The 13,225-nt window shown below is 36.6% G+C and overlaps 2 protein-coding genes across 3 annotated transcripts; both read right to left on the bottom strand.

Moving 5' to 3' along the window:
- Nucleotides 1-4,983: 4,983 nt before the first annotated feature.
- LOC103957714 (transcription factor bHLH143) lies at nt 4,984-8,126 on the bottom strand. 2 transcript variants are annotated; one of them, XM_048579860.1, is made up of 4 exons: nt 7,968-8,126; nt 6,931-7,630; nt 6,540-6,709; nt 4,984-6,456 (listed from the first exon to the last, which is right to left on the bottom strand). In XM_048579860.1, the coding sequence occupies exon 4, from the start codon at nt 6,437-6,439 to the stop codon at nt 5,330-5,332; it is 1,110 nt and encodes a 369-aa protein (XP_048435817.1). In that variant the 5' UTR covers nt 6,440-6,456; nt 6,540-6,709; nt 6,931-7,630; nt 7,968-8,126; the 3' UTR covers nt 4,984-5,329. The 2 variants fall into 2 exon arrangements, with proteins under 2 accessions (XP_048435817.1, XP_018505488.2); XM_018649972.2 differs by having other exon boundaries at nt 6,931-7,619; nt 7,968-8,120.
- Nucleotides 8,127-10,374: 2,248 nt separating this feature from the next.
- On the bottom strand, nt 10,375-12,290 carry LOC103957723 (peptidyl-prolyl cis-trans isomerase FKBP12). Its single transcript, XM_009369923.3, has 5 exons — nt 12,134-12,290; nt 11,948-11,981; nt 11,726-11,787; nt 11,321-11,373; nt 10,375-10,751 (listed from the first exon to the last, which is right to left on the bottom strand). Exons 1-5 carry the CDS (start codon nt 12,219-12,221, stop codon nt 10,650-10,652), a joined length of 339 nt encoding a protein of 112 aa, XP_009368198.2. The 5' UTR covers nt 12,222-12,290; the 3' UTR covers nt 10,375-10,649.
- Between the last annotated feature and the right edge of the window lie 935 nt (nt 12,291-13,225).

Below are 13,225 nucleotides of genomic sequence, written 5' to 3'. Positions count from 1 at the left end.
ATTTTGTCAATTCAACTGCACACAAAACATTTAGTACTATGGTCTAGTGATATTCCTCTTAATTTGTACATGAGAGGTTTTAAGCTCGATTCTCACCAAAGGCGAATTTGAACCATATTATTGTTAGCCCATAATGAGACTAAGTCATATCATCTCTCCCTTAATGTATATAATATTGTTTGTTCGAGAAAAAAAAATATTGTGTACATTATTTGTATCGACACTTTTGTTTTAAGAGTTTTAATCACAAATGATTCTTGAAATTGATTCCTTATTAAGATGTTCTCTGAAATTCAAAATCGATCAATGTGGTGCCAATGTCGCAAATCAACGTGATTCTTTTGACACAATTCTGTTAAAAATTCTGTTCAGTACTAATGTGATACAAAACTGAGTCTCACAAGTCTAATTAAATATTGCCCTATAAGTTAAAAAGATTTAATAATAAAAAATAAATTTTAGTTTTGTATAATTAATAACTTAAAAAATAAAAAGAAAAAATAAGAAGAAGAAGATGAACAGTTCATCTTCTTCCTCCCCCTCCCACCCAAGCAACCGCTACAGCCCCAACTCCACCCCACCCAGTCGCACATGTAACCGCAGCCAATAAGAAGGCATTTGGGCCTTCGAGAAAAGCACTTGTGGCTGAAGCTTAAGCTAAAAGCCGTCGTCTTCAAGTATCAGAAATCTCAGATTTCTACAAATAGTGGAAGGGGAAGCAGCTGCGTCGTTTTTTCGGTCGCTTAGATCTGAATTTCCTCGGAATCAAAATTCAAATATGTTGAATTTTTCTTATGGTCAATGACTCGAAAAAAATACAACTAGTACTTGGAAATAGTAATAATAATCCTGCGAATTGAAAACAAAATCACATTGACCAAATGGTAGACTTTTGAGGTTGTAGTCGGTGGTGTTGGAGGGAACGTGTTTGATTCTCTGGTTCTTCCTTTTTTTATTTAATTTAATTTAGTTAAATTTGAAAGTACTAATTAATATTGTTGCTGTTTTTGAAGGTAAATGTTTTTAGGAAGGAGGACCAAGAAATTTACAGATGTCAGCAGAAGTTAGGATTTGCCATGTGCGTAGGCGGAGTTGAGTTGAGTTTGAAGGGCGGAGGAGAGGAGGATTTTAGCCCGTCTTCAACCGAAGGGTTTAAAGGATCAGAAAGTCGAAAAAACACCTAAAATCATCTTCAACCTAGAATTAGGCCAAAGAGCTCGTGGACCCATAGAATCTGAAATGGCCAAATGGCCAACCGATTAGCCACTTTCAGCCAGCTCGTTGGCTAACCTTTTTTTTTTTTTTTTTTTTTTTGTTCTTTTCCCTTGCCCAGCCCACTGTAGGGTTTGGGGCTTAGTTTTTTTCATGGTCCCAGCACACTTTTTGTTTTTATGCACAGCAGCCTTTTTTTTTTTTTTTTTTTTAATTTCTAATTTTTTTCCGACACCATTTCTCACATATTTTTCACTATTACATACTATTTTACCTCATTTTATTTCAATTCTTTACATTTCATACTATATATAGCCCTTTGGTCCTCGGTTGAAGATGGTAAGGAATATGATCATGTACTGTTCATTAAAATATTAATATCTTGAAGCGCCAAAGGGTTAAAACGAGTCCATCTGGTCAGGCCTTATCAATGGATTTGACAAAGCTAAGATACGCAATTGTCAGGTCGGATGAGAGGAGAAGAAGAAGATGAACAGATATATATATATATATATATTTTTTTTTTTTTAATTTTTAAGTTTTTAATTAAACTTATGCAACTTGGTTATGTGCCACATCAACATATACAGAAATTGTGACAGATTGTGATAGAATGATCATATTGATTTTGCGACACTCATTTTTCGGAACTACATTGATCAATTTTCAATTTCAATAATCATCTTAATATGATGAGTCAAATGCAGACCTTGTTTTAGTATAATGAACAAAATTATTGTTTATTATTCTTTATTACTAACTTGTGATATTGGGAATGCAACCTAAATAAGATAGGTTGATGAGATCATTTCCGAATCATACGTTATAAACGTTCTTAGTTATAGAGTCGTCGTCAATTGAGCATCAATTCTGCAAAAACTAGTATGTATTGTGTTTATAACGCCACGTCTCTGTTAATAATTATTAGTTCATGGCTGCCAGAAGAAAATTTATAGCCAGGCATCTTTGTTTTTTTTAAATCGCGACTGCATTGCCGAGTCTTTCCTGACCGTTCCATGCCAAAATTGTGTCGTTAGTGTAGAGTCATTGGTTGATGTTTGATTAAATCAAAGTGTAAAGTCATTGGTTGATGTTTGATTAAATCAAACGTTTGTCACATCAAATAAATGGTATGCGTCGAAAATGATCCACTCCAATACACAAAAGCGTTCAAACAAACAACATAAACGACGATACTTGTACCTAATACCGACATCAAATTAACAACATTATACTGACATATTGGTACCAAATATCAAAGACATATCAACAATATCTATCAAATAACAACATGAAAATGACATGAAAATATCCATTGATTCGGAAAAAGTACACCAAACTTTAATCCATTAACATAGTCATCTTTGATTGCTTAGCGACGACCATCTAATATGGATGGTGAAGAAAGTTGATGTTCCACCATAAATCAATTGACAATTTGAGGAGCAACCCACCTTATTTATAGGTCCATATGAGATCCCTCCTCCCATCAATGTGAGATTCATTCTCAACACGCCCTCTCACGTATAACAAGTTTTCAAGCCTAACATGTAGACCATACAAAGGGAGTGAAGTGGAGAACATGCAACTGTTGGACTTCACATATGGGACAACTTACTTAAGGCCATGAAGAAAGTTGGGATTCCACCATAAAACCAATTGACAGGGAAGCAGCTTACTTACTTATAAGCCTATGCAAAGCCCCATCTCCCATCAACATGAGATTCATTCTCAACAAATGGTGAGAGAACCAACCCAACGTGTATCTGAAGAAAGTTAAGGTTCTATAATAAAGGCAGTTGTTAAGATGAAGAGTAGTTTAATTACTTCCAAACGCATGCAAGGCCTTCTTTCCCCAAGGTGAGTTTTATAATTTGAACAATTTCTAGATTTGATTTAAGATAGCTCAAAATTTGAAAACACAAAAAAAATCAATTGGCAACAAATCGATTTCAAATGCAAAGTTGGTGAGAGAGTTTCTTTTTTTTTTTTTGGAGTTTTAACGAAACACTCCCGATACTGTTCACTTTTAACGAAAAACCATATTTTACCTTGACCTGGTACTATTTACTACACATTATTTGTCATTTTTCATTAAAACTAGAGTTTTTTTGAATTTTTCGTTAGTTTTCCTTTTTTTTTTTTATAATTATTTTTATTTTTGCCAATGAGAGCTTTATAACAATGGAAATTGTGTATGACCGAGTAGAAACACATAAGAACAAATGTGCTCTGACAACTTCATACACGACTCGTTTACCTGGCACAAAATAACATGAAAAACAAAAGATTCCGAACTTAGACTTACGAGCCGGGTTGTTATTGGGTGAACCTGTTAAACTTCCGTTAAGATAACGAGTTAGTTAAGGTTTACTCACGGGTAACCCATTTCAAACCGTGTTAGAAGAGAGGTTGCTTTGGTAATTTGGAATACAAAAAAGACCTCCAAATGAGCCGTCTCCTTTCTCAGTCTCCACATCGTTCACAAGTCACAACTTTACACCACCACCAGGTGGATTCCCTCCCCACCGTCACCACACCATCTCTGTCCCCCAACCTCCCCACCTTTTTTTCCGCCTCTAAGCATCACCCACTCCACCGGTGTCAAATCTGGAGGTCGTCGAGGTCCAAATCCACCTTTTTCTTGCCTCTCTAAGTAACACCTACGTGGCATGTAGATGTAGTGCTTAATGAATTGATGGTAATTGCATTGTTGAATCAAAAGAAACTTCAGACTTCAAATGTTAATGTTTGGAAATTTAATATGAATTATGAAGTTTTTTTTCATTTGATTATTTGTTGAGGCAATGTGTTGTTCTTAATGGGTGCATCGAGTCAGGTCGGGTAACAAGTTAATTTTAATGGTCGGGTTTGGATTTAGTTTTTAAACCCATTAAGATAGTAAGTTTGACACGATACGATCTCTTAAAATAACATATTTAAACACAAACACGTTCCATTTTCTAAGTCTACTCAAAAGGGAAAACTAAACGGATTTGGATCCTCTCCTGAGCAAAGCACCTGAACCGTTGGATTTTGATCCAACGGCTACAATTATTATAATTTTTTAGAGGAGCCCCCAATTTGTAACCGTTTGATCAAAATCCAATGGTCCACGTTCTTTGCTCAGGAGGCTCAGCCCCCTGAGCTCAGGAGAGGATCCAAATCCAAACTGAACTAGGCGTTGGGTTTGTACTCTCAAGACAATTTTAGTATGCTTTTCTCTCTCCGCACACCTTCGTTAGTTAGACTTATGAATTAAACAAATAAATAAAAATTATGAGCCAAATAAACAAAACAGGTGTAAAATGAAAAGAAGAAAAACATGAGCGTACAGAAATCAGTTCCCTACGGAACCCATATCCATTCAACTCTTCCACACCATAGTTATTTACAGACACTTTGTCTACAAACTCAGAAAAGCATCACACAATCACTCCTTACAGACTAGGACTCCTAGAAGAGTCTTGTTATTAACCACACCCATCCCATAAATCCCACCGTACAAGTGCATTTACTTTCGGACTAAGATTCTCTACCCTCCTCTTTTCACACTCGCATCATACGTAAAACAAACAAACCCAAACTTTTGCTGCATCATTCCAATTTCCATCACCAGAAAAAAAGTTTAAAGACAGGTGAAGATGGGACCCGATATACACCTGACCCTAGCGCGCATGCACTAAATCAACACTTTGATGAAAAGAGGAGGGAACAGCAGTCCCCGCCACTCTCATCCCTCCTTCCCCACATGCCTTCAAATCAAATCTCTGGTGACTTATTTTATCTTTAATCCCACCCCATAAATAAAGCTTAAACATAATCATTCTTACTTTTTATTAGGCCCCACATTATCTTACTAAATACTAAGAGAAGGACCCCTCCTCTAGTGATTTCAAATTCATCGAGCAATGCTAATCTCATCACATTTTTCAACATTTGTATCAGCTCTCCAACAGAAGTAGGATCCACCGACACGTAGATCACATCTCTATTAGAGAAGTGGTGCAAATATAATACGAAAAATGCGGTGAAAATAGCAATTTAGAATTCTGAGGCTTACCACGTTTACCACCCTGCTACAGCTACACATTGGTTATCCAAGGACCATCGTGGCTTAGTGGAAACTCACTCCCAGAGTTTCGGCTTTAAGCTTCATAGACTTCAAGTAGTCTATAGCTTCGTCAATGATCAACACCGGGTCCTTGCCCTTAGCACCAGGAATTAAGCTCTCAAGAACTCGAACTGTCTCGCAAATCTTGTCTGTTTTCGACTTCATCTTACCCTTACTCCAACTTCCTTCCTCTCCTTGGCTCTGGCCAAGAGTGTTGCTTGACTCCGTATTGTTCCCGTACTCATGAGACTTATCGAGTTGTAACGAATTAATGACAGTCTTCACTGGTGATAATTGCACGTAGCCACCATCAAGCAATTTGTGTCTTTTGTTTGGAGGATCTGATTCAGAACTATACATCTTCTCTGCTACTTCTTCAACATCTTCGTTCTTCCCATAATTCTCTTGACGGCAGAATGGAGAGTGACCCGTGCTTTTTACTTCATCATCCTCCCCGCAATCATCATCATCATCATCATCATCATCATCATCAGAGTAAAGCAATGCATTGATTTCTTCTGTGTCTTCATGCATCTCACTCTCTTCAATTATATGATTCTCACCGGTCTCTTCACGTAAGAAGTACTTGGTTGGACCAATTTGATCCATGCTGGTTGTTTGTCCCAGTTTATGTGAATCATAACCACACCCAAGCTTCGCACTGGCCATAGGTGGATACTGGCTAGAAGGGCAAACAGAATTGTATATTAGCCTTGTTTCATTCCCAGACTGGTCGAAAATAAAGAACCCCTTCTGAGAAGACCCTGGATTTGCATTTGGTACAGCCATCCCACCACCAAATTCAAAAGAAAATGGTGACTGCTTTTCATGAAGGTACGAGTTTGGAGGAGGAAATAAGGTCTGCAAATGTGGCGGTAAGTATTGAAGCAACCCACGGTTTTCATTTGCTTCTTTAGCGTTCAGACTCCGAATACCAGAAACTGTAGACGCTGGCAATGCCATATGTCCAGATACCGGCCAAATCCCCTCGCTGGTAGATGATGGAAAACATTCATGTTGCACGTGCTCCAGCAACATGCTTGTACGATTCAGATAAGGCAGTTTCCGAGCAGAATGCTGTGTAAAAGGGCAAGAGTTGTTCGCCTTGACCATCCAACTAAAAGGATCACCTATACAAGAGAGAACAAAGATGATCAGTTATGCATGACCCATGAATATCATAGCTACAATGACAAGCACGACATTACAATACCTGACAGGAGATAGATAGTTCTTTGATCAGCAACGTTCAATTACTTTCTGGGTCCTTTCAAGCATACAAACAAAAAGGAAAAAAATACTACAAATTCTGGCTTGGTAAATGACGGGAAATCTCGAACCAATTTACGTAATAGGCTTAAGCAGCTGTCGAAAGTACTCAGCCTGCGGAAAACCAGCAAAAAACACAGTTTAACCACAGAGTCTAAACTTTTAACAGAACTCTTACGGATATGAGAGTAAATAACTCCGTGCAAACCAGTAATCATAATTCATTCTCAGAAAATGCATATTTTAAAGGAAAATAGGCCAGCAACTGACCACGCCAACAGTTTACAAAAATTCGAGAACTGAGAGAAACTGAAAGTTGGTTACGCAATACTAACCTGGCAATCCTGCAAAGGTTGAAAGCAAGCAATAACTCTAACTATAATTGTTGGTCTTCCAGCCATCCCACTTTCATGTTTCAAAGCCCGAAATTTCGTCTGGCTTGCACCTTGACACACCATAACTACACTTGAACCTTGATGGAACCACTCAATCCAGAAGATTCCAGAGGGAAGACTAAATGGATACCCGACGTTCAGAATGCGAAAAGCAACAATGGATTAATCTATGTGAGCAGAAGGTAAGAAAAAGATTGTACTGGTGCTGATAGAGAAGAATAATAGAGGCCAAGCTAGATACGATGATCGACAACCGATGAGACCGATACAGTGAGGATTATATCAAACAAAACTTGAAGAGAAACTTAAAGGGGGTTTGAGATTGAAGACAAATACAGGTCTGGCTTTCTACCTTCAACTAATTCTATAGATATCGGGACACACAACGAAAAACTGATTCGACCCCATGAAAGCTTGAAGAAAAATCAACAAAAGGATGAACAATTTGAGGGTTGAGTTCAGTGAAATCAGAACGAACAATTTACAGAATAACCCTGCAATACAAGTTCAAGTGCACAACTTTACGAAAGACGTCAACTGACAAACTCAACCAAGGCATATTGTTCTATCTGATTCTTCACTGGATGTCCAACGATTGTTTGCCTATGGATCTTTCACCAATTAATTACCTGCACATAAACTACATATATATAATTGTATATGTAAGATCAGAGAATTATCAGAAAATCCATTCTGTTTGGAAAGTAGAATAAAAGAAATCGATAACTTTTAGATGTTTATTTTCTTCAACAATTTCCTGAATTTTTGTACGGAAAGAAATCCAAGTTTCATGGCTCCCAGAGAATCAAAATTTTAAGCAGCAATATATCCAAATTCCAAGCCCATCTCTTCAATTTTCTCAGCAACCAAACACTGGATATCGAAAACGAATACAAGGAAAGGAAAAAAAAAAAAAAAAAAACCAAACACCACGATTAACAAGAAGACGAACGAAATGGAAATGATGGTAGACTTACAGTGAAAAGTGAAAGGATTTGGATGGATCTGAAATCTGATCTGAACTGAAGAATCTTACAGGCTCCCTGCTCACGGTAAGCACAGAAAAGTAGAGGAAAGTGAACTGTTTCGGAGTTGAAAAGAGTGAGATAGTGAGACTAAAGGAGCGCATGCGTTGGACGGTTGGTAACATTATATCGTCCTCTATATGACCCTTTTGCCCTTACCACCGAAATAAAAATAAAAATAAAAGAGTTTTAACGAAAAGTCAACTCACTTTTAACGAAAAATCACATTTTTACACTAAACAGTCAATCTTGATACTATTCACTTTACTCTTTATTTTGTTTTTATCATTAAAACTTAAAGTTTTTAAATCTTTTTCATTATTTTTCCTAATAAAAAAAACCAAAAAGATCCAACTAAATTTGGTACGACATAATTTTTCATACGTGAGGTTACAATAACACGTGGCTTCAGTGGCTTCCAATTATTATTCACGTAAGCACTAAGTTAAGGTTTAACAGAAGTCTTGACAAAAAGACTAACAATGGTATCAAAATGTTACACGATCTTTATGGAACTGGGATGAATAAAAATTAATATATGAAAGTTTAAAAATTAAAATAGTTGAGAATAGTAAACTGAGAATTGTCTTCTTTTAATTTCTCACGCACCATTTTTTATTTTTTTTAATTATAATATTGAAAAAATAAAAAAAACAATGATCAAGATTCAACAAGGAGGCGTGTCACGGTGTGAGAGGCAGAAAAGGAATTTTACATTTGGGAACCTGTTGTGATACTATCAGAAAGGAGATACGTTGGATCCCTCCTCTCGAAGGTAAATATAAGCTCAATGCAGAGTATTTTTACCCGTTACCGGAGAGGGTGACATTGGTGCAGTCATTAGAAACGACGAAGGGGAAGCGATGGCGGAATCCAACAAGATTCTCTCCAGATTCTTTTGATGAGGATTCTGAGGAATTGTAAATCGTGTTTGTTCATCGCACATCGTACGATCAATTTTTGTCAGGTACTGTTAGTATTTAATTTTAAATAAAAATATTTAAAATAATTTCTGATGGCACGATGTACGATGAACATATATGATTTACGAATCTTCGGGTTCTTCACAAAATCCTCACAAAGAGAATCTGACAAGAATCCGAATTCGGCCGGAATGGCCCTTGCCCTTGCCACTGTTGCCTCTCCAAACCAGCCCAAGTCATGGTTGTCGTATACAAGTCGCAAACGTCAGTTAAAGCTGAGTTCTCTCAAAATTTAAAGATCATGAAAGCGCAATTTTGAAGAAAGGCTTCATTGGAGTGCATGTGGTCCAATATCCCATAAGTCCCAAATTCGAAACTCTCCCCTTCCCTAATATATTGCAATAATTTCGAATCCTTCCCTCTACCCTTAACAATAATATATTTAAAATAAATAAAAAATAAGGATTAACATTGGCTCGAGGCGTTTTCTTTACCCATGCTTACCCTAAAAAATCAAGGACACCATGTGTCTTTGAGCTGATAACCATCTTTTAGCTAACCTAACCTCCTCCGTCCCTCACCCCCTGGGATCTATAAACCTTTTGGATCTTATTAACCAATGAGATACAACTTTACACTACAGCTAGCTTTTACTACACCACATGACGTACTCCAAGTAATGGAGGGCTGTATGTCCGGGCAAGAATCCATTGACAATCTGACGAGTGTATACCAAAAACAACGCTCCCAATTCAGACATATCCTACTATCATACTAAACAAAAAATGGTAAGTGCATCTTGTGTTAGAGCAAATTGTATAAATGATCTCTCAACTTTAATCAAATTAGAGCAATGCTCCCTCAATTAAAAATTCATTACCATTAGTCCCTCAACTCATCAAAATGTGTAACTACGATTTTTTTCGTCAACTTCTTTAGAATTTTGTCCAAATAAGTTATATTAGAAGGACCATTACTCCAATTGGATTACTCAACTCATCAAAACATGTAGCTATAGTCATTTTCGCCAAATTCGTCAGAATTTTATCAAAATGAGTTATGTTAGAAAGATCATTGCTACAATTAGATTAAAATTAAGGGACCATTGCTACAATTGGGTAAAAATTGAGGGATCATTTCTCCAGTTAGATTAAAATTGAGGGACCAATGGTAATGAATTTTTAATTAAGGAACCATAACTGCACGTTTTGATAAGTTAAGGGCCAAATAGTAATGAATTTTTAGTTAAAGGACTATTACTCCAATTAAGTTAAAGTTAAAGACCATCGCTACAATTTATTTCGCATTGAAATTAGCCATGTCATGCCCAATATAATTCCAATACCTAAACGACGCGGCACAATTTTGGTAACAGAAACAGTAAGTAAACATGCCTAAACAGGAATGAGAATCACTGAAGCAGCTAAGCAAAGAACTAAAGAAATGACTCAGGGTTGAGCTTCCAAGCAATTACCATAATGATCATACCATGCTCAAAACAAGGGGCATTTCGTAACATTGCATTAGAACTAACCCTTAAAACATGTCTTATATAATAGGGCATAACGAGAATTTATTCGTAGGGTAACCATACGGATATATCAGCCAAATTTTAACAACGAAAGAGGTCACGAAGGTTATACTGATGTTCGAAATTATATCTTAGTATAACCATAAGGATATGCGGGATACTCAACTCCATACCAGGATGTTACTGCGCACTCAGGACTTCAATCTCAAAAACCAGAACCGAGTGAGGTTGTATCCCCCATGCAGCAAATCCATCTTTGCCATATGCATAATCTGGAGAGCACTGCAAAGCCATCAACAAGGAGTGTGAGATGTTAATGATTAGATCTCCTTCCAGATCCAGATTTTTAAAACGAATGCATACCAAATGAAAATAAGGGCACGACGCATTCCTAGCTTCTTACATCTTAGATCACTAATTTAGAAATGCCATATCAACTCTTACTTTATGAAGCCACAAATTCAGTGTCTTAAAAGGTAAATCGGTGAAGAGGGAAATCAACTCTTTTACTTTAAAAACATCGGTCATAGAGTATTTGACTACTTAACATTGTATTAAAAGGTATATACAAAACAATGCAGGACTATTAGTATTAGACGAGCGAAATAAATGAGACAAGAATTATGATAGCATGACAAGTTTATAGAATTTTATTGCTAAAAATGCAAAAGATCATAATGACACACATACGGGGCACTTCAAAGTTTTCCAAATGAGTCATTAACATCATGCCAAATGGTTCCTTCTCCGATTCAACTATAACAATTTACAAGAAACTTCAACGACGTAAATCAAAACTATTTGATAAGTCATAGAGTACGAATTTTTGGTAGCACAAAATATTAACATACCCGCAGACGAGCAACTTCTCCCACTTGCATTTGAAGAACACCTTCATCCCATCCTACAAAGGAAGTGAAAAAGAAATTTAAAAAAACTCGAAAAGAATAAACATGCATATATGGATACACCCACATATATACATACATACATATATATACACACACACACACACACTTCTTATGGACTCATTGAGAATGATTCTCATCTAGTTCGCACCAACCATGAGAAATCCACCAATCCACGTGATGTGTGAACAATGAAAATTGTGTACCATAATCAGTAGCTAGATATGGATAAGAATGAGCCAGCCGATCCTAACATCATCTATGAGGAGTCCGACGATGAAGCCTCCTCCTCATATATATATTAGACACACACACACACAACACATACACACAAACGTAGTTAGTTACCTTTTATAACAGATCCGAGGCCTATTTTGAAGCTGAAAGGCTGCTGCCCAGGGTCCTTGGTGCTACAAAACGCAAACAAAAAATATACATAACTAATTTTTTAGAAAAAAAAATATATATATATATATACATACAAGCCTCAAAAAAGAAGATTACCCATTTGTTCTTTCCATCAACAATAAAAAAAATTTAAAAAAATTGGGAAAAAAAAAAAAGGCTTACCTCCAGAATTTCTGACTCAGATCGCCATTTTTCCCTACGATAAGGGCAGTAAAATTAATCATTCAATCATTAAGAAAATTAAAATTAAAAATTAAAATAAAAAAAAAAAAAAGTAGAAATTTGTTTTTATGTTTTTAAGTTGGATTAGTGGGGAAATTAGAAGAGAAAAAGAAGGAAGAGACAAACCAAAGCCAGTGCAGTGAACGGTGACGTTCTGTCCGACGGAGGGTTTGGGACCGCTTCCAGCCCTCACAACTTCCTTCTCCACTCCCATTTTCTTCTTTTCTCGCTGCTTCTCTTTGCTTAGGGTTTTGTATGTCCAATCCTTCTTACAATCTAATCGGTGACCATTTTGGGCCTGCTATCTGTATTAGTGGGCCTTGTAACTATGTAAATCAACTAGTCCCTCCACAGCTTCTTGTATTCACGGCAAGTTCAAATCTAATTATAATTGACTTAATGTGTGGCTAATAAAATATATGTTTTGTAGATATAATCAGAACAATTTCTCTAATAGAGGTGATGTCCATCAATACAAGTAGATCTCACCTCAAATTTTTAAAGGGTGAGCTAAACCTCATAATGGGTTAGCAATAATGTGGTTCAAATTCACTTTTGACGAGAATCGAACTTAAGACCTCAAATTAGAATCGAACCTAAAACTTCTCACTTACAAGCGAACCTAAAACCTAAAACCTCAAACCTCTCAATTCAAATACTCTTAAAGAAGGCTCTCTCTTCTTTTCCATTGGTCCACGTAGAGTGTCGGAGCCAAGGATTTGGAGATCCGAACTGTTGAACAGAAAGAAAGAGAGATTGGACCCTTGATTTGTGTGAAGTAGGCTAGTGGAATGGACGAGTAAGGACCACATGATTGAAAATGATTGGTTCGTCCAGATCCATCGGCATTGGACACAAAGATCCGGATATGATCTCAATTCACCTATGTAAGTAGGTTCAAAGACATTAGGATTTTTAACCATACGTTTTTCCTTTTCCCTTCTGTCAATTTAGAGAGATTTTTCAACATGTCCAACATGGGAGCATATACGCCATATGTCATTATACAAATAGAGGGACACTTAAAAATCTTCTCTCAACTTGTATAATAACCAATGACGCACTATCTTCTGTTTCAGGCACACTTAAAAATATCCTCTATTACAGGCACACTGAAAATGTTTTTTTCTTTCAGAACACCAAACAGGGTGCAAAAGCAATATCATCACTTTTAAAAGCCTTAAAAGGTGTGGGCAAGCTCCAAAATAAGTAAGCTTG

The sequence above is a fragment of a genome, unplaced genomic scaffold, assembly GCF_019419815.1.
Source record: "Pyrus x bretschneideri cultivar Hongxiangsu unplaced genomic scaffold, Pyrus_bretschneideri_v1 Contig14, whole genome shotgun sequence".
Taxonomy (NCBI): domain Eukaryota; kingdom Viridiplantae; phylum Streptophyta; class Magnoliopsida; order Rosales; family Rosaceae; genus Pyrus; species Pyrus x bretschneideri.
The sequence above is the reverse complement of the archived record's forward strand: the minus strand, read 5'-3'. Positions and strand labels throughout refer to the sequence as shown.